Source organism: Littorina saxatilis, linkage group LG8 (assembly GCF_037325665.1).
Source record: "Littorina saxatilis isolate snail1 linkage group LG8, US_GU_Lsax_2.0, whole genome shotgun sequence".
Lineage (NCBI taxonomy): Eukaryota > Metazoa > Mollusca > Gastropoda > Littorinimorpha > Littorinidae > Littorina > Littorina saxatilis.
This window is the reverse complement of record NC_090252.1, coordinates 1,554,126-1,575,871: the sequence shown is the minus strand read 5'-3', so window position 1 is coordinate 1,575,871 and position 21,746 is coordinate 1,554,126. Positions and strand designations below refer to the sequence as shown.

At 40.5% G+C, this 21,746-nt stretch overlaps 3 protein-coding genes across 6 annotated transcripts in view; 1 reads left to right on the top strand and 2 right to left on the bottom strand.

The window, feature by feature from the left end:
• LOC138972508 (GTPase IMAP family member 8-like) overlaps positions 1–7,961 on the top strand; it is a 32,736-nt gene extending 24,775 nt beyond the window's left edge. The window contains exons 17-20 of one of the 3 annotated variants that reach the window (XM_070345153.1): positions 655–785; positions 930–1,186; positions 2,629–2,732; positions 7,245–7,961. In XM_070345153.1, coding sequence (XP_070201254.1) covers positions 655–785; positions 930–1,186; positions 2,629–2,732; positions 7,245–7,301 — 549 coding nt within the window. In that variant the 3' untranslated portion in view covers positions 7,302–7,961. Of the gene's footprint in view, positions 1–654; positions 786–929; positions 1,187–2,628; positions 2,733–4,256; positions 5,701–7,244 lie in introns of those variants that run through there. The other 2 variants (XM_070345154.1, XM_070345155.1) reach the window with 2 other exon arrangements.
• The window catches only part of LOC138972510 (uncharacterized), a 323,114-nt gene that overhangs the window by 91,182 nt on the left and 210,186 nt on the right, over positions 1–21,746 (bottom strand). The gene's annotated exons all lie outside the window — the stretch shown is intronic.
• LOC138972507 (GTPase IMAP family member 4-like) overlaps positions 19,736–21,746 on the bottom strand; it is a 9,132-nt gene continuing 7,121 nt past the window's right edge. For both annotated transcript variants that reach the window (XM_070345151.1, XM_070345152.1), the window contains exons 6-8: positions 21,499–21,746; positions 21,115–21,242; positions 19,736–20,407 (exon numbers count right to left, since the gene is read on the bottom strand). The exon at positions 21,499–21,746 is cut by the window's right edge and continues 21 nt beyond it. In XM_070345151.1, the coding sequence (XP_070201252.1) occupies positions 20,140–20,407; positions 21,115–21,242; positions 21,499–21,746 (644 nt within the window). In that variant the 3' untranslated portion in view covers positions 19,736–20,139. The remainder of the gene's footprint in view (positions 20,408–21,114; positions 21,243–21,498) is intronic.

Sequence of the window (21,746 nt, the reverse complement as noted above, 5' to 3'; positions counted from 1 at the left end):
AATTAATTTTGCGGATTGTGTCAGAGACAAATCGGACCGTGGTGCGTTTTGGCGGTAGACCTAACTTTTAAAATCTAAATAATAAATTGACAGCTTGTTACACAAACATTCTTAAATCATAAAAGAATTCTTTTTTCATCAAGACAAGATCAGTACAATTCGAAGTTTTGAAAGTTTGAAAAAAGAAAAGCCCGGAAGCAGGTCCCGCAAGGTAGTGGTTCTCGTAGCAGACGACGGTTTATGCGTATCGCCAGTTCCTCTCAACAGTCAAAGGCCATCGCTAGAGTTCTTGTGAACCACAGCCATTTGTTTCGTGCACAGTGAGAGGTACATAATAACGTGCTATTGCAGATAAGCTCACATCGAGTCGCATTCAAATTACTAACTGACGACTACATTGTGAAAAAGGGACTGGATCGCACGGGTTCACGATGGCTCAGGGGTAAGATAAACCACGCAAAAATAAATTCTTTGAAAATTGTTCGCTCTTTACGGAGGGCACCTAGGATGTTCTCAAGCGGTGAGTGTTTAAATGAAAGGGTGTTTGTACTGTGTGCAAAAAGCCTGGCAGTGTCTGTGATGGTTTACAGGAGGCTTACTGTGCCTTTAAAAAACAAATCTTTCAATAATTTTACCTCATTTGTTTTTCACCAGGTGGTGGACACACCCGACTTGATCGACCAGGAGATGAGTGAAGCAGATATGCGTTTTCAGGTGAAACAGTGGAAAACGGAAACATTATCAAATCCTGACGTCATCATGGTAGCAGTTCGTTGTGACGGAAGGTACAGTTATGAATTGCTTTTTCTTAAGATTTGCCTGCGCTTGTGAATCTTTTTGTTTTTTAATGACTCTATCTATGTGTGTAAATTAGAGGCTTGAAAGTGGTAATCGTCTGTTTCTGAAGTGTCAATGTGCATTATTTGAAGGTACACGTCAGAAGAGTTCAAACTCTACCAGAAGATCAAAGAACTGTGGGGAGACGCATCACAATTCTGCCAGAAACTGATTGTTGCCTTCACGTTCGGCGAGACGCTCGACGAGGATATCCAAGAGGTGCTGAAAGATGTTGGTCCGGAGATACGACGGGTCCTGGAGGATGCCGGTAACAGATTTGTCGTCTTCAGTAAAGATGACCCACAGATGACAGAAACTGCTATCAGCAAAGTGCTTCGCTTCAGGGGAGGTAATGAAAAGTAATTGTTCTTGCTAGTTATGTTTCTGTCTTACAAGTATTCCATGCATCTATCTACCTTACCCCCTTCTCTCTCCCTCTTTTTTCATCGAAACCTGTCGCAGTTGTTCTTTTGCTTTAAGTGCCCTCTACACGTTTACTCGGGCGGGGAACTGTTACCACATCATTTTGTTTGAGATAGACCGCGTTCCGGTTGGGATCAGTCGCTATTTTTCAGTTGCTCTGGGTCGCGCGCGAAAGTAGGTTCGTCGGCAAGACCCGTCTGACAAAACCAGGTAACTCATATCCACATCATTTTAGGATAGTCCAACCATCCAGTGACGTGATACACCAGGTAGTGTCAGACAGGTCTTGCCGACGAAACTACCTTCGTGCGCGACCCAAAGCAACTGACAAAAAGCGACTGATCCCAACCGGAACGCGGTCTATCGCAATCTAGAGACTTGAGCCCGGGATAAACTCTATCCCCGATTTAATTCAGCCCACTGTAAAAATATCCCGATGCATGACACGAGGTTAGCCCTATCGCGCTAAAGTCTGAGTCAAACTGTCCCCTCGTTTTGAAGCTGATAAGTCTTTTATCCCAGGGTTAGTTGAAAAACAACATGGTGGCGGTCGCACTTCAAGTGCGAAGAAACGGTATTTAAAGGGAAAAGGAATAACCTGTTTGACGTGTTTAATGCAAATGTCGGTGATCACTGACAGTGTTTAAATCAAATGGGAACTTTCGAATCGACATGGCGAACCCCAACCCCCTCCGTTTCCCTCCAACTTACTTCCATTAGTCCCTATACAAATGTCCCTTGTATTGCATGTCGCACATTTGCGCAAGAAAACGAAAACGCGAAGCACAAAATGGCACGAGAATAAGACCCTGTTGGAAGAAACATTTCGTCGCGCTTTTCATGATGTTAAGGTCTACATGGGTCATTTAGAACAGAACGACGTCATATTTAAAATGGCCTTGACATTCGATCATGCGCAGAGCTGCTGCGAAAGTTCCCATTACAAAAAAATAGATCGAGGGTAATGCACGGGTTAGTCATCTTTTCTGTTACCTTGACTCGTGCATTGCGCTAAAGTGCTTCTGCTATCTTGGGGAACCCTGGGTTAGATTGACCTCAGCTCGTACATACCGGCGCAGTGGAGTAGTCCCTGCGTGAGGGCTGGATATAAAAAAGCACCTGTTCGCTAATGGCATTACACTCGTTAGTAAAGAATTAAGTTCATTTGAAGAATGATCTTCTCTCAGTCACTTTCTGTCTCTCTCTTTCTCCTTCTCTCTCTTTTTCTTGCTCGCTCCCTTTCTTTTTGTCTCTGAATAACAGTATTATCCTCAGCTTTCAAGTCCAGTTTTGTTTTTACTCCAACATTTTTTATTTGTGTTTCTTTCAAAAATGATAAATGCACTAATGGGAAAGTGTATCCAACAGCCAATACTGCTCTCGACGGAACAGAGGAAGGAAACACATCCGGGACATACCAGGATACCTCTGTAATCAATTCAAGACAAAGACAGGAAACACATCAAATACAGGTTGGACTGCGCTTGTGTTTTTTCTCATTGTGAATCTCCTATTGTTTTACGTACTAATGTTTTATACTTAGAGAATACTACATGGCTTGCTACGTGATATCACGTTTACACAAGTTGTTTTTTTTAAGTACTGAAATACGAGCGTCATATTGGAGAAACAAAAGCGAATGACTCTGTAAACCTGATATCACACAAACCATGTGGTATCCTACATGCTTTACTTGCGTGCCTTCTGTCCCTAAACTTCCCGCAGTTGAAATAACTCATCATAACTCATAACTCATAACATTTTATTGATCCAACAAAGGAAATTAAATTGGTCATCAGCACAAATAGGTCATTAATTAATAATTATAAAAGAATAAGAGAAGAAAATTCATAAAACCCATGATAAAAATATCTAAAGTAATATATGTACAACTACCATACCCTTTTTTCTTGCACACATGACACACCGACACACCAACACACATGCATACATACCTACATACATACCTACATACATACCTACATACATACATACATACATACATACATTCCATGTTAAAGTGTAGTTAAGAACATCACAGTAATTATATCATTGTTTGGATTAACAGATAAGTTTTTATGTAAATGATGATAACAACAATCCATAATTAACGCTATTGCACTACCAAAGAACCAACCAAACACATAAAACCAATAACAGTAATCATCATCAGTTATCACAGGTATCACAGTAGATTAGCCATCAGGTAGTTAGACTCAATTGGGCAAAATATAGTGTCAACACCATCACAACAGTGCTAGAGCTCATTATCACTGCACTAGTTATGATCAAAGGTCAAACAGTCATCAAATCATATTAAATCTATCACTAAGAGGTACATTTAAAAGGCATCACTGATAGTCTGTGGCCAGGACAATGGCTCGGTTGCTGTTAAAATATCTCACAGCTGCAGGAAGAAAAGAACGCCGAAAACGCTCCGTTCGACACCTAGGCATGAGAAACCGAGCGTTCCGTGTGATGCGGAGATCCATCAGTGCGTCGTGGAAATGTCCAAGTTCAAGATGTGTCTTCTTAAATCGCGCTCTCTTCCAAAGCCTGGCTGAACCTCTAACATCAACATCTAAAATAGGTCACAATTTGAATGACAGTGTCACGTGTACGTTCTCAAAAGTCTTTCAGAGGAAAGAGCAATGGAAAGGTGTTTTGAGAATGAAGTTTACCCTCGGTGACTTTGTCATCATGGACAGTTGAAAATTAGGTCCTTGCGAGAATGTAGTTTGACCCGACCTAACTGGCATGACATGCACAGATATGAAGAGATGGTATACATATAAACATGGGTTTTCGTTCGTTCGTATGTAGGACTAACATGAGCAAATGAATAAAAACCACTGAATTTTCAAACGAATATTACACCTCCACTAGTATCATATACGATATTGTCTCGATGGATTTAGCATTGTGGTTGTCAAGAAGGTATTTACAGCTTGCTTGTTTGTGTTTGTTGGAAATGTTGGTTTTATTTTCTCTTTCAGAACTGAAGGGTAATATCTTCCTTCTTCCATCAATCAGCGGAAAGGAACGAGAGTTTTCTGAACGAAGGATCTTTCTCTTTTTATCTTGCGCTTGCTAGAATCCTGAGGAAAAACTTCTTCGTATATTTCACTCTGCAGATTTTTAATACGTGCACGTTTGAAGAATCTGCCTTTTGTAAATTTGATAAGGTTTTTTTTTAAACAAATTTGTGTTGAATTTCATCCATTAAATTCAACATTGAAAAGTGTGCAACTGTTTGGTTGGTTCTGCAAAATCATCTGCCGTCTGTTTGCGTCTCGTATTTGCATACACTATATGATTTTAACGCACGAATAAACCCCACCCTATTTTGAACCCTGATTTCTGGCAATGCATTATCAAATGTACATAATTTACTCTCAGGGGAATCATTGATCACTTAATTCATACTTACCACGTACCTGCATGGCTGTTTTGATGTTAAAATATGCATCAAAATATTATCGACTGTGTACTTGTGATAATGACACTGGATACAAACGTACGCCGATGATAGCCACAACCGAACGTTTGTGATGGTGAATTGTTCTGATAACACTCAACATTTTGAACACTTTAAAAAAAAAAACACTTCAGGGGCACATGTAGCCTGTGAGTCTGAAGTAGTGGGTATGTTTGCGTAAGGGTGTGCGGATATTGAACTTCAGTTGCGTTTTGTAAATGTCTATGTATCAGTGTATTATGTCTTGCCACACACATGCCAAATTTCCTTGTATTGATGAGGACAATAACATTTCTTGTATCTTGTATCTTGTATTTTGTATCTTGTAAGGTCAATGGTTTGAAGTCAGCTCTTGACGAATGAATCTTTTCGCCTAAAGAGATGATCTTTTATTTGTACGTGTACCATCCATTTTTCTTTGGTAATACTAACCTAATGTTGTAAACGACGGGCGCCATTACCCAGTCGATAAGATGCCGGCCCCCAAAGAGGAAGTTCGTGGATTTGAATCCCGACCGCGCCTGGTTGGTTGAGAGTGCAGATTGTTCAGATCTCCCAGGTCAACTTATGTGCAGAACTGCTGGTGCCTTATCCCCCTTCATGTGTAAACGCAAGCACTAGACCAAGGGCGCACAGAAAAGATCATAGAATTCATGTCAGAGTCCGGTGGGTTAAACAAAAACGAATAAACCAACCCTAAATGGCGGGGTAAAAACTGTCATACAGGTAAAACCCGTGGGAGTTTCAACCCATGAATGAAGAAAAAAAGAAGCTAAGATCTAAGGAGATTTTGAATATAATGCCGTTTTTGCTTTTGTTTCTAATATTGTCTTTATAATCTTCATGGGTGCCATGTTTTGTTGTCATTGCGGATCTACGTGTGTCTTCCACTTTGTTTTGAATATTCGTGACTATAAATGTACAAAAAATCTAACGCTTGTTCGAGATTTGAAAGAGAGAGAGAGAGAGAGAGTGCTGATAATCATCCAGTGTGTGTCTTCGGTTTTTTTCTCTCTATGGTTTGCTAGTATGTTTTGTTTATCCCTAAAGGAACAGAATGGTGATTTTCTGATGCATGTGTTACGCTAATGCACTTGGCATCCATGAATTCAATAAAAAAAAAAACCGTTTCATGCTCGGAATGAGGGATCTGATCTAAATCGGTTTCTAAGAAAAAAGGTCCATGGCATTCTAATTCTTAGTTATCAAAAAGACAATATATGTTATACCTAAGCATTTCAATTTCAAATACAAAATCAACTTCCTTTAGGTATCTGCATCAATGCTATTGAAAAGCTGTTTAAAATTCATTTGATATAAGTCGGATGTTTCTAGTGTGCTATTAAACTCATTTAGCGCAATGTTTACACCAGGCATTATAGCTATACATGGCTGAGCATACTATTTCTTTCAGTTCATCTTTTTAACTATACAGGATACAAGAATACACTCACATCTCATACGCGCTATAACTAGGATCAAGTTTAATATTTCAAATAAACAATTCACATACATTTGTCAAAAGAAGAGTACTTCTAGAAATATTGTGGTTACAAGTCATAGATTAAAGGCAAAGATTGTCTGCGTATGTCAACATATTTACGAAGTGCCTCTTCAATGGGCATGTTTTGTTTGTTTGACTGAAAGTGAATGAAAAACTAGGCTAACACCTTAAGTAATTTACAGGCCAAATGGGTGTCAACAGAAAACTCTATACCAGTCTGAAGATCAAAGTGAAATGCATATACATTTACGTTTTGTACATCAAATAGGATGTTCATACCCAATCCAATCAAATCAATCTTTGTATTGCTTTCAATTTGATTTTGATTGTTGTTGCTTTTTGGGTCCAGCGGACCATATAGGCCAAATCAGGACTCCTGCTTTTAATGTGCTTGCATACTAACTTAAAGATCTTTAAAGGGGTGGAATCTGACAGTATACATGAAAAACACTGCAGTGTGTTGCATAATACAACATCCAAATAAAGAAGGTGGGATTTAGATGAATGCATGCCAGAAGTAGTGGTTACGATTTCGAGGAAATTCCGAGTAGATTTCAAACTGAACTGAACATTCAAAGAGTTTGATGAACTTGTGTGCATGATACCGCCTTTAGCACACATAAATATATTTTCAAATGTTAAAACTTGAAAATGTCTTTTTAATGAAGTGAGATCTTGTTGATTAAGTTAGCTCGACTGTGGAGACAGGCTAAAGGTCTTGACATATTTGCACTTGCACAATCGTCCACAGTGGCCATGGTCAGTACGGAACGAAATATTACTGTAAAGAAAATATTTTGAAATTGAGAGTGGAATTTCAAAAGGGGGAGAGATAATGCATTGAGAGAGAAAGAGAGAGATAGATTGAGTGTGTGTTCGTGTGCGTGTGTTCATGTGCGTGTATGTGTGTGTGTGTGCGTGTGTGTGTGTGTGTGTGTGTGTGTGTGTGTGTGTGTGTGTGTATGCAAACTGATACGTCCTTTTTTTGATTTTATCCCTAAGGCACAATGGCAGACAGCATCACCTGACATTACATCAAGGGCTTGTTTGGTGATGTGAACCCTTCTCGCCTGACATGTCTCATCTCCAGCAGATTTGTTTTAAAACACTATTCTCTCTTGTCATGTCCACATGTTTGATTGATTTGAGGAGGCTTCTTTGAAAGCTTGTTGTACATATGTATGTACGATTTGATTTTACCATATTTTGTTGTTGTTAACCATGTAGCCTTTATTGCGAAATGTACCCTTTTATTGCTGTAAGTTTCTAAAGGTATTGAAACAAATCTCATGACCCCCTCCCCCCCACCCCCCTTTTTGATTGCTATCTCATCGAGCTTGTGTAGCCAGTATCATCCCAGCTTAGAAGTTAACTTTGTGCACATACAACCAACAGAAGGTTATTAGTTCTCATTGGAATGATACGCAGCGCATGCAGAAGCTGGAACTGAGTACACAAAACCTGAAACATTAACGTTTGAAGGATAGCAAGGCGAACCCGACCCCCTGACAAAAATAACAACAAAGAACTGCGTGTGGCCCGAAAACATTCTTCTGTTGCCAGTTTTCAAGGCCCTCATTCTCTACGATCGACAAGCAGCTGTCTACTCACGCGAACACTATGTCAATACCATCTTCATCAGTATCACAGTCATACACAAACTAAACTGAGCAAACAAATTATTGTACCCATTTTCGTACCCCAACTAAAACATTCATTGACGTGTCATTTTATTCAAACTTTATATGCGGTTTAAAGGCCCTTCGCTTGGCTACCTTGCACACTTTTTGGATTAAAGATTTCTGGTTTAGGTATTTCGTGACCGCCGCCGAAGTCAGGGTACCCCCAAAATCGACCTGACAAAAACCCTAGTCCCGTATTTTAAAATCTGTAAAAATTCAGGCTTTGCTGATAAGAAACAATTCTGCATATCGATGGCAAATGGCATTCAATTACCATTCCAAAACAGCTTGATTTGTGCATCTAACTTGATTAGTCTTGATACAATCTGTTTTTAAATGAGGTAGGGGTTAACTGTTTGAAAGGCCTAAAAGAGCGCGTTTTGCTGTCATTTTTTAGTGGGTCCTCAACTGAAAATGCAACATTTCCTAGACGTTTTAAAGAAAACGTTTCAAACTTCCAGAAAAAATGACCAATAGGTTTGCAGATATTACCAGAACTTATTGCGAATATATTGACAATACACGTAGAGTTACGAATCTTTTCAATAAGAACTTTAAACATATTCATATTAGTTCAGGGTGTTATGCCAAAAATTCGTGACTTTGCATGCAGGGCCAATCATGTTTATATCAGTATTTGCGAAAGTGTTAGGCAAATCTGAGCACAGGCAGACATTTACTGGAGGTATGAACGCGATAGACAAATTCGTCAACTCTGTCACTTGTACTGTGTATGCGAGCGGCAGAGATTTCCAGTCGTTGGCCTGTGCATGCTCACATCGGTAAACCACGCGCCGTTGCATTCCCGACAGCGAGGAGTTTGTTTCCTTCGGAGAACCGATCCTCTTTGGTTTCAACTGTTGTATTGCATAACAACGTGTGCTTGTTTATTGTGCGCGCGCGCCTGTATGTGTGCGTGTGTTAGTGTGTTTGTGCATGTGTGCGAGTGTGTACCTGTGTGTGTATGCGTGCGTATGTGCGTGCCAGTGGTGCGTGTGTGAGCGTGCATGCGTGTATGCGTGCAGCCGTTTTGGAGAGAGAGAGAGAGAGAGAGAGAGAGAGAGAGAGAGAGAGAGAGAGAGATAGGACAAAGCTATGCAAACAAACATTCAAACAGAGAAGTGAAGGCCAGACAGACATCGGTTAAACGATAGACAGGATAATGACAGAACAAAAAACACAGATAAAAATAAGAGAAACAGAGAAAGACATACTCATAAATCGCGGAGAGAGAAAACAAGAGGTTTGTAAACAGAGAGAGATAGTGACAGAGGGAGAAATGAGAAACACACACACACACACACACACACAAACACACACACACACACACACACACCTACACACGCACAAACACACACATACACGTGCACACAGTCTCTTGCCTATCAATAACAAGCAATTCACAAACGCGCATCACACCGGGCACAATGCCTTGGGATTGAACAACCAGCAGCGAAGTAAGCACAGGCCAACGACTGGATATCTCTGCCGCTCGCATACACAGTACAAATGACAGAGTTGACGAATTTGTCTGTCGCGTTCATACCTCCAGCAAATTTCTGCCTGTGCTCAGATTTGCCTAAAACTTTCGCAAATACTGATATAACCATTATTGGCCCTGCATGCAAAGTCGCGAATTTTTGGCATAACATCCAGAATTAATATGAATATGTTTACAGTTATTTCTGAAAAGATTCGTAACTCTACATTTATAGTCAACATATTCGCAAAAAGTTATTGTAATATCTGCACACCTATTGGTCATGTTTTCTAAAAGTTTGACACGTTTTTATTAAAACGTTTAGGAAATGTTGCATTTTTAGTGGAGGACCCCCTGAAACATGACCGCAAAACGTGCTCTTTTCGGCCTTTCAAAAGGTTAACCCCTACCTCATTTGAAAACAGATTGTATCAAGACTAATCAAGTTAGATGCACAAATAAAACTTGTTTGTGAATGGTAATTGAATGGCATTTCCATCGATATGCAGAATTGTTTCTTATCAGCAAACCCTGATTTTTTACAGATTTTAAAATACGAGACTATGGTTTCTGTCAGGTTGATTTTGGGGGTACCCTGACTTCCGCGGCGGTCACGAAATACCTAAACCAGAAATCTTTAATCCAAAAAGTGTGCAAGGTAGCCAAGCGAAGGGCCTTTAACGGCGTATACAGTGTGAATAAAATGACACGTGAATGAATGTTTTAGTTGGGGTACGAAAATGGGTGCAATAGTTATTTTGCTCAGTTTATTAGAAGATTGACATGATGTATATTTTCAGCCAACTGTTAGGATTTAGTTTATGATTACTATCATCTGGCATGTTTGCTGTTGGTATGCACTCAATGTTTACTGATCTGAAAATTAATTTTCTGTCTTCTATCATTTGTTTTATTATAGAATGCTTATCTCGATAGCTAAGGATATCAATTATATGTATTTGGGAAAACTGCACTAGTTCACAATGTACTCACAATTCCATCTGTACTAATATATTACAGGGATGTGGTCACAAACTTACCGCATTAAGGACAGGCTTGTTTATTGTCATGTCTTACAATTAACAGACAAGCACACATAGGATGTTTTCTTTAGGTATTTAACATTTTGGTTTGTTTCTACCAGTCCACTTAGTAGGTCCAACCTTACCAGGCAGTTCCAAATCATTAAATGTGTAAGGAGCCACTGGGAACCTATACTACCAGACATAAAACAAAATCTAGGCAGATATGTTTTAGTGCAGAAATTTGTGATGAGGCCGTTTATCATAAAACGAGTTATATTACAAAGTCATTCGTTCGCCTACCATTTCAACATAAAGTAGTGACTTTACAGTGGAGCCTTAAACCCGGACACTCCCCCCCCCCCAAAAAAAAAAAAAAAAATCAAATTCACAAAAGCAAGGTTCCCGCGTTTAAATCCACAAAGAGTGAACTTTATGTGCAGATTCAGAGACGGTTTCCATGTCTCACCCCCGTGTCACCACAATGGCACATAAAAGACCCCGATCATTCTGCCATAAGAGCAGGTAGCTGATTACATCTAAACACGCACACACAGTGCCGTAGCACAGCTCCTAAAAGTGGTCCGGCCATAACAAATTAAAAAGGTACGGTCCCTGGCCATTATGTTCTCCTCAACTTACAGGAAACGAAAAACGTGAAGGAAGAGAACTCGGATGTCTCTTCAGTGCAAAACGCGATGGCTCAGTGGGCGCATACGCAGTTTGCCTTTTAGTTTAGAGTTATAGTCTTCTGAATGTCAACCAGTGACAAGTCACGACCCCTCCTTCCTCCTAACACAGCGCTGAAGCTTATGAAGACGATTATTATTTTATTTTTTGAACCAAAAAAGTGGTCCGGTCACTCCGGCTCTGACACACCTGCGTAGCGCGACTCTTGTTGCTACTAGCTTTTCACTGGGAGTAAGCAACCCGAATGTTTATAGCATTGGGATAATAGAGTAAATGAAATGACCCAATAGGGAAATAAAATTAATTGTTTTGGTTCTTTTCAATATCATGCAAAACATGATGCCTTTTAACTTTTCTGTTTTTGTGTGTGTTAATTTTAACGCGGGAACCTTGCTTTTGTGAATTTGATTTTAATAATAATAATAGTAATAATTGTCAGTAAGTACTGGTGTCACATGCTTGATGTAAAACACTGATTGGCAAATGGCAATGTGCTTTAAACTCTTTGAGTGCGCTAACTTTTCCAGAGAGCGTATTCTTACGCCCTTTACCACAGCGAGGCTGTGCCCTTTCTCTCGATTTGAGCAGATTCTTCTATAGCATACTCTGCTACGTATGACAGAGTCGATCGAGTCTACTTCCAAATGCTGGTCTAGCTGGTACGTTATCGGAATAACATTTGTTTTCTTTTAGCCGCTGGGAATTGTATACTAACTCATCATTTGGTTAATGTGGATAATAAGCTACATGCCACTAACACGGCATATGAGAAGAATCTTCGCAAGTCGCAACTGAGAAGAGACACAGCGGCTTCTGTTTTTAGATCAGTGGGCTTCACTGTAGCACTGGCGCATGCAATTTGTCAGAAAAAAAACACTTCTGCTTTGAGCCGCAGGAAATTTATGGTCATTTGTTAATGTGGAGAATATAAGCTTCATGTCATTAATTAATTCTGAGGATGAGAGTACAGTCTCGCTTAGTTAGGCAAAGGGTGTAAGAATACGCTCTGTGGAAAAGTTAGCGCACTCCAAGAGTGCGCTAACAGTTTTAAGCGCATCGCCATTAGCCAATCAACTGGTTCACATCAGTCATGTGACACCAGTACTTACTGACAATTATTATTATTATTATTATTATTTAAGTTATTGAGACATCCCAGTGCACTAAGGGATTTATAGAGCAAATCTCGAAAATAATTATTGAACTCAGCGCTATGCGCTTCGTTCAATAATGAATTTTCTCGATTTGCTCTATAAATCCCTTAGTGCACTGGGATTGTTTCAATAACGATATTGTCAGTACCGCCAGAGAAAAAAGAAGATTCAAAACGCACATTTTGCAACGCGCATTTGGATAGGCGTAACTGTGTGGTCAGGTTTGTGTCAGATCTACTTTTGTGTGGGCTGTTTCAAGTGTGTCGTGCTTTCGTCACACGCAAACTCTTGTTTTAATTTCTGTTGGTAAATTCCAGTGTAGCGTTAAGCTAAAAAGTGATGATCTTTCATAGAGACCTCATTTAAACTAGGAGAAAGGACTGTGCTCTTAGTTATTTGCGATTCGAAACCTTCATCGAGCTTCGACAGATTGACTGTGCAGAGTGTTGCCCCTTGAATTGACTCCGGCCAAGGCCACGGTTAGCACATTTTCAAAGTAAATGTGGTATGTTTCTCGTGTTGTATCTTCACTCATCGGGGAGACTGGTACTATTATATATGAACCGTAAGAATGCTGTGAACCCTACACGTATTATGTCCCCATCGTTTGTTTGTTCACATTTGCCCAACATGTTAATTTGCTGCGAGGTTTATGTCGTCTGCTAGGCGGCTAGGGCAATCGAACCACGGCACTGCACTGCAATCTCATTTCAAAAACAACAATTGCTCGTCTGCACGCATGAGGCAGGCTGGTAATAAGTTTTATACATGGTAAGAACGTTCTTTACCCTACACGTTTTCGATTCCGATTGTTGTTGCCTTGAAATAATAATTCGGAAACCATTCATTTACTGAACAGTGTAGTCTACTATTTAACAGAGTCGACTTACAAATGCTGGTCTAGCTGATACGTTATCAATCAATCAATATGAAGCTTATATAGCGCGTATTCCGTGGGTACAGTTCTAAGCGCTTGTCGAAGAGTTGTCAACACAGGACTAACAAAGAAACTGACATCTACAGACGGACACGAACCCTATCACACACTAGCAAACCCTGATAAACATACAACAAACAACTGTTTAACAACAATGTACACATCAATAGCTAGGTCCAAACAAAATAATATTAAGCACAAAGAAAACACCTCTCACAGAGCACAGCACAAGAATGTCTTTTGGGGCACAACACATCACGTCGAGCATGAAAGTCGCAGCCAGCTACGGGAAGAACTGAGTCTTCAACCTACTCTTGAACGCGTCAAGAGAGGGGCTCTGGCGAAGCTCAAGCGGCAGGGAGTTCCAGACGGAGGGGCCCGCGGAGGGAAATGCACGCTGACCAGCAGATGCGAGTTTCGAGCGAGGGATGTGGAGGCGGAGAGGGTCAGCAGCAGAACGAAGGGGACGGTCGGAGGGCTGGGTGTACAGGTCCAGGGAGGATTGAAGGTACTCGGGAGCAGAGTCGTTGAGACACTTGTAGACCAGAGTGGACAGTTTGTAGGAGATTCGGGTGTTGACAGGGAGCCAGTGCAAGGAGCGAAGTAGGGGGGTGATGTGGTCTCGCTTCGTCTTCCTCAACGTCAGCCTGGCAGCGGCGTTCTGGACTCGTTGTAGGCCATGAATGGATGAGGCGGGGAGGCCAGCCAGAAGGGAGTTGCAGTAGTCCAGACGACTGAAGATGAGGGAGACAACCAGCTTGACACAGGCGTCGTGGGTGAGGTAGCGACGGATGGAGGCGATGCGTCGTAGGTGAAAAAAGCAGGTCTTGATGATGAAGGAGATGTGTGTCTGCATGGAGAGAGTGGAGTCGAGAAAGACGCCAAGGCTCTTGACAGCAGGGGAGAATGGAACAGTCGCGTCATCCAGCTGGAGGTCGGTCACAGTGAGGGAAGCAATCTTCTGTCGTGTTCCAACGAGAAGGGCCTCCGTCTTCTCACTGTTCAGCTTCAGCTTGTTCTCAGTCATCCAGTTCTTGATGTCAGTGAAACAACTGGAGATGGATCCAAGGAGATCGTCAACGTGCTCCGGCTTGGCGCTGTTCTGGAGCTGCGTGTCATCGGCAAAGGAGTTGTAGTTCAGGCTGTGGCGTTCGGAATAACACTTGTGTTTTCTGTTTGCCGCCTGGAAGTTTACACTAACTCATCATTTAGTAATGTGGTTAATAAGCTACATGCCACTAACACGGCATATGAGAAGAATCTTTGCAAGTCAAAACGAGAAGAGACCATTTGTGGAAGAGATACAGCCGCTTTTTTTTTTTATAGATCAGTGGGCTTAACTGTGGCACAGGCGCCTGCGATCTGTCAGGAAATAAAAACCTTCTGCTTTGAGCCGCAGGAAATGTGTGGTTATTTTTTGGTTAATTCTGAGGATGAGAGTACAGTCTCGCTTTGGCAAAGGGCGTAAGAATACTCTCTGTGGAAAAGTTAGCGCACCCCAAGAGTGCGCTAACATATTTAAGCGCATCACTATTAGCCAATCAACTGGTTCACATCATTCATGTGACACCAGTACTTACTGGCAATTATTATTTAAGTTATTGAGACATCCCAGTGCACTAAGGGATTTATAGAGCAAATCGAGAAAATTCATTATTGAACGAAGCGCATAGCGCTGAGTTCAATAATTATTTTCGAGATTTGCTCTATAAATCCCTTAGTGCACTGGGATTGTTTCAATAACGATATTGTCAGTACCGCCATAGAAAAAAGAAGATTCCAAACGCACATTTTGCTACGCGCATTTGAATAGGCATAACTGTGTGGTCAGGTCGTGTACAGTAAGATCTACTTTTGTGTGGGCCGGTGTCTCAAGTGTGTCGTGCTTTCGTCTCACGCATTTTGATTTCTGTTGGTAAATTCCAGTGTAGCGTTAAGCTGAACAGTGATGATCTTTCAGAGATACATCATTTGAACTCGGAGAAAGGACTGTGCTCTTCATTATTTGCAATTCGAAACCTTCAGTCGAGCTTCGATGGATTGACTGTGCGGAGTGACTCCCCTTGAATTGACTACCCCACGAAGGACTCGACGGTTCGCACATTTTCAAAATCAATGTGGCATATTTCTCGTGTTGTATCTTTACTCATCGGGGAGTCTGATACTAAATATGAACGGTAAGAATGCTCTGAACCCTACACGTATTATATACCCATCGTTTTTTCGTTCACATTTGCCCAACATGTTAATTTGCTGAGCGGAGTTTATGTCGTCTGCTAGGCAAGAACAATCGAACCACTGCAGTCTGCACTGTCACTGAGTCTGCACGAATGAGCCAGGTAGGCTGGTAATAAGTCTTATAATTATATGGTAAGAACGTTCTGAACCCTACACGTTTTCGATTACGATTGTTCTTGCCTTGAAATAATAATTCGGAAACCATTCATTTACTGAACTGATGCAGTCGTATTTCAGTGTAGTCTGCTACGTATGACAGAGTCGATCGAATCAGTCTTCCAAATGCTGTGTACGTTATCGGAATAACACTTGTGTTTTCTGTTAGCCGCTGGGAATTGTATGCTAACTCATCATTTGGAAATATGGATGATAAGCTACATGCCACTAACACGGCATATTATGAGAAGAATCTATGCAAGTCGGCGAAAATGAGATGAAACACAGCGGCTTCTATTTTTTTTTAGATCAGTGCCACAGGCACATGCAATCTGTCAGAAAAAAAACCCACTTCTGCTTTAATTGAGAAGCAGGGAATTTATGGTCATTTGGTATTGTGGAGAATATAAGCTACATGTCATTAATTAATTCTGAGGATGAGAGTACAGTCTCGCTTTGGCAAAGGGCGTAAGAATACGCTCTGTGGAAAAGTTAGCGCACTCCAAGAGTGCGCTAACAGATTTAAGCGCATCGCCATTAGCCAATCAACTGGTTCACATCAGTCATGTGACACCAGTACTTACTGACAATTATTATTATTATTATTATCATTATTATCATTATTAAAATCAAATTAATAAAAGCCAGCTTCCCGCGTTAAAATCAACAAACACAATATCACACTATGAATTTCAATACACAATATAAACACATATTGTAATTCAATCAAGTTGGTGTTTTAATGAAACAGATCCTGTGATTGGTCAGAATGCCCCAACCCATTAAACATTACCGGTCATTAATTGTCGATAAACACTCGCTAAAAAGCCATTAACAACCTGCTGGCGAGGCGCATTGATACAACCTCAACTAGTCTCGGTTAGCTTTGAGGGTCATTTTACAAGTAGGACATATGAAGGCGAACGAAATACCGAGACTATAAGGTATGCGAAGTGATGACGTCGAATACGTGATGTAAGTTGATGCATGAATTCTTCCGGACTACGTCAGTCAATTCCAAAGATCGCTTTTGTGATGAAAAGAATTTGTTTTAGAGTTTGCTGTCCAGAAACCCGTCAAAAAAAGAAGGGAAAATGTATGTGAAAGAAAACAAAACAGGAGCAGAGTGATAAGATAGGAATACAGAGACATATTTCTTGGGACTTGACCCTTGCAGGTAGGTGGACTGAAAGTAGTGTGTGAACAGAACAGAACCAATTCTGTCTGTTTACCATCGCATGAAAGCAGGAATGAGATCGTCGTCAGATTGAATTACAATAACATTAACATGCTTCCATTTGAAACTTCTCGGTCTTCATCGTGGATTGACGCCCTCCCAAAGTCTAATTGAAGCCCTCCGTCGCTTCGCTCCGTCGGGCTTCAATTAGCTTTTGTCGGGCATCAATCCCCGATGAAGGCCTCGAAGTTTCAAATGGAAGCATGTTAATGTGTAAATAACATCTTCTGTGAAGAAAAATCAAAGCTTCAAATTTGATTTTGTGGGTGTCTGTGTTGTAGGTTTCACTGTTTTGACACTACCTTATATAAAGGCAATCTTTTTACTTAATATGGCGGGGAAATAGACGGCCTTTTTCAGTCATATATAACTGGTTTGCGAAAAAACGGCCTCATGACAAAAGATCTGCACACAAACGCTTCTGCCCAGGTTTTTTTATTATGACGCGTAGTATAGATAACCTTACATATGCGTTACATGTTGCCAGGGAAGAACTCAGCAAATACAGTTATACCCGACAGGTATGCGATACTTGTCCGATCTGTCTTTCAGGCCATTCAAACAAACATATTATGTACTGGACGAAATAAAAACGATGTGTGATATTTTATTTGAATGTTTTCAAATGCATGCAAGCAAATCGAGTATAGATGAACATGTCTAGAGCCTAAGTGAGAGAGAGAGAGAGAGAGAGTGAGAGAGAGAGAGGGTGAGAGAGAGTGAGAGAGAGAGAGTGAGAGAGAGAGTGAGAGAGAGTGAGAGAGAGTGAGAGAGAGAGAGTGAGAGAGAGAGAGAGTGAGAGAGAGAGTGAGAGAGAGAGAGAGAGAGAGAGTGAGAGAGAGTGAGAGAGTGAGAGAGAGAGAGTGAGAGAGAGTGAGAGAGAGAGAGAGAGAGAGAGAGAGAGAGAACAAATGAAGAAGGGAAAGAGCAATGTTTAGGAACTTCTTTTCCCACAGATACTGCAACAAACAGCAACAGTTCACATGACTATTCCAGTGATCAGAGAAAGAGATGTGTAAAGAATGTTTTGAAGATACTGAACAAATAACCGAGTGGTTGATCAGCGCAAATCTTACATTTTGCATTCTCTGTCATTAGGATCACATGCATGTGAAACAATAAGACATCAAAAACAAAACAACAAGGAACAAAAGATAATAAGCTGGCATATTTATTTCTAAACAAACGCAACAATAAACAATGATTTCAATCGAATACAAATCTTTAATGTGATAAATGATATAATCTTGGTTGTAAACTACATTCTTGGAAAGTTTGATGAATAACTTCGTTACATTTTTTTTCATAAGCACTTCCATGCATATAGTCAAAGCACTTCTAAGAGGCTAATAGGTGTCATCTAACAAGTAGTACAACAATGGTAAGATTCTGCGATTTAACATATTACATTTGAATCACTCTATGTAGCAAAACAGCACAGGAAACTATCAGCACAACATGAAAACAATTATTCACACAGCAGCTGATTAAAACTGCGAACTCGTCTGCCTTCTTCAACGTTTAGTAAACACACTCTTGGTTGTAGAGAGGCAAAACAGATTATTTGGAAAGGTAATATACACTCTTCGAAAAAAACGTTTCTGACTGATGAAGAAAATATATGCATTAAAAATGTGCTTACAATCAAGGTTCTATTATTTGACTGAATTTTGCGTGTAGTGTAAATGCTCAATACATAGTCATGGACATTCACATGTAACCTACTCACCAGTTTGGGCTTAAGAGCGGAAAAATTAATGCGTAGTGCTCAACAACTCTCCAGAAGAATAACTGATGCACAATGTACGTTTGCTTGACCACATTTTAATTTTTTTAAAGAAAAACGTTTTTTTTTTTGTGCAAATAAATTTGTTTCGAGAGAAATACTACACACTGTTTTATGTGATTAATAATGAAAACAGGATTTACATATTACACGAAACAAGAAATTACATATATAACAATATCAGCCCAAGATTAAATGATGATGGTGAAGATGATGATGATGATGATGATGATGATGATGATGATGATGATGATGATGATGATGATGATGATGATGAAGATGATGATAACAATAACTATGTAATCGGCTTTAAATTGCCACATAAACGTAACAAGACATCCCTTTAGAAGTATTTGATATTTGTAAAACCACAGAGTTTGGTATACAGAGTGAAGAATGCGTTTACCATTTTCATTAACAAATAGAGAGAGAAATATGTAATAACCGCTGAAAAAGGAGAGGAGCATCTCAACAAAGGAACATTGATTATAATTATGAGCTAAAGAATACTAGAACTCTCCTTTGAACATTGCTTGTCCTCAACCGCTGTTCCACTTTATTTTCGAGCAATCTTTGAACACACCTAGTTTAGATTTTCTACCTTTCTCACTACACAACCAAACTGTGAAAATATGTTTTGTTTCAAAGATCTACCTAGCTCTTAAAACCGTCAACAATATCATTCTTCTTTTTTAACCAAAACACGACCCTGCTTTGAGTCTAAAATTTGACAAAGGTCTAGAGGACTCAAATCAGCATGAAGGTCATCCAACAAAAGATATGTATAAAGTTGTAATTCCCAAGCTACAAAAACAACCGAGAAAACTCAAGTTTCCTTTTCTGACCTGATCATACGTGACATGAAAATTTGACAAAAGTCGTCGAGTCTCACGTCACGTATGGAGATCATGAGGCATTACAGGTATGTGAAGTTTGAAGGCTGTAACTGCAACTATGTCTGATGCAAATTCAGCAACTCAGGTGAGCAATATAAAACTCAAACTACACTTGGGCAAAACATTATTGCGACACATTTCGCACATAAAGTAAAGCATTACATTCCGGTGTTATTTCATTGAAACTTTCTATGCCAGTTAAGGCCGTTCACTTGAATTTCTGGATAACTTTTCGGATTCAAGAATTCTTTTACAGGGATCACGTGACCGCCGCTCAAATACAGGTACCCTCAAAATCGACCCGACAAAAAACAGAAAAGACCAATACAAAATCGACGAAAAATCACAATAGGCAGAGCTTTGCAACTTTGACATACGAGCAGAAATTCAAATAAATTATCTATCCAGATAAGGTTATTTTGTTTAGCTAGCTTAATTGCGTATTTCGTGTGCTATATTATTTCAACTGATGCAGGCGTCGATCGCATGAGCGGTCGAAAATCGAAGTTTTTTTCCCGTTAATTGTTAGGGGTATCATGACAACAAGCGCAATTAATTATTGTCATATTGGGTGAATACTTAATTATTTTGCAGTTAGAATCATTGTCACTGCAGGTAGTTACTTGCCAAGAGCACAAATGATTCGGATGAGTTCCGAAACCTGGGTGTCTTTTTCCGCTGCAGCGGCTTTCGCATTGAAGATGACATATCTGCCGTCAGCTTCGGTCATGACATCATGCAAGTGCTTTCCCGCTCTTTGCAAATCCCGCTCGAAATTCCTTTCCTGCTGATCTCCGAAGGTAAAGGCCAGGACAAGAACTTGGGATAGGTCACCTCCCAACAGTGACTTGGTTTCTGTGTAGATACTTTTCTTTTCTGGAGTGTACCTGTGTAAACAATAAATAAACTATAATCACAGATACAAGACGTGAACACAATAAAGAGATATAATGGACCAACCAACTGGGATCATCCTTACAGCTATGCAGTTCTGGTTGGTGTCGCCCCTCACCTGACATACCTTCAAATTAATGTTTTAGCACGTAGTTATTCAAATTTGAAAGGGTCGTGTTTTGGTTAATGTTTCAAGACTTCGACATTATTCGCTGCTGTCTGTTATTTTCGTCCCACGTTATGCCCCTGAGAGGAGCCCGTATTTTCTCCGTTGTTGCTAGGATGTGAACTCGCCAAAAAGGCCAAAACTGAGCAGGATCTATTTATATCAAACAGGGGCGGATCAGTTGGTTTAAAAGGGGGGAGGGGGGATGGCACCGCTGCTCTAAAAATTCAAAAGTGTTAATCGAGGGTGCGCAGAGTGCCCGAGACTGCTAGGGGGGCCGGGGTCATCCCCCCTCCCTTCCCTCGTAGAAAAGATAAGTCGGAAGAAGCGAAATCGTGATATGTGGTGCCATCTGAGCTTAAAAACTGACGGGAAATGATCTTAGCAAATCACCAATTAAAACAACATTATCTCTTTTCTTTCTTTTTTTCTTTTTTTCTTAGTTGGTGGGGGGTGCACGTGTACCCTGTGCACACCCCACTCCCCCACCCGTGGATCCACCCCCTGTCAAATAATTTGCAGATGCATACATACTTGTCGTCACTCCTGATGGTCAAGATGACAGCGTCTGGTTTGGAACCAGTCAACTCCACCCACTTAGCAACCTCCCTCCGTCTGTCTTCAGGCATCTTTGCGTTGACGATGTCAGGTGTGTCCACCACCTACACACACACACACACACACACACACACACACACACACACACACACACACACACACACATACACACACAGAGGGATTTAATTGATGTATGTCTATGAATTGGGTGACTCTTACAAAAGAATTGGTTTAAGCATGCATTGGAATAAAACTACGAATATGCCATCTCATGTTTGGCTGCTCTGCACATTATTTCGTGTTGGTAGTGCTACAAGTATATATGAAAACCACTCTGGACAAAACAATCAGCATGGTTACCTCAACTTCCACGTTGTCAAGGAAAGCCCTTTCTCTTTGAGCCGTTTGCGTCATTTCCGACATTCCTGACCCCGTCGTAAATGCGTTGCGGTGCAGAATCATGTTGGCCAGCGTGCTTTTCCCGGACCCCATCTCACCCACGATGAGAAGACGAAGAGGTTCCCTTGTAGGAGCACCGTATGCCGCTGTTCTTTGGCGTGAAGTCGCCCCAGCTTCAGAGTATGCTGCTTCACGATGTTGAAAGCGAC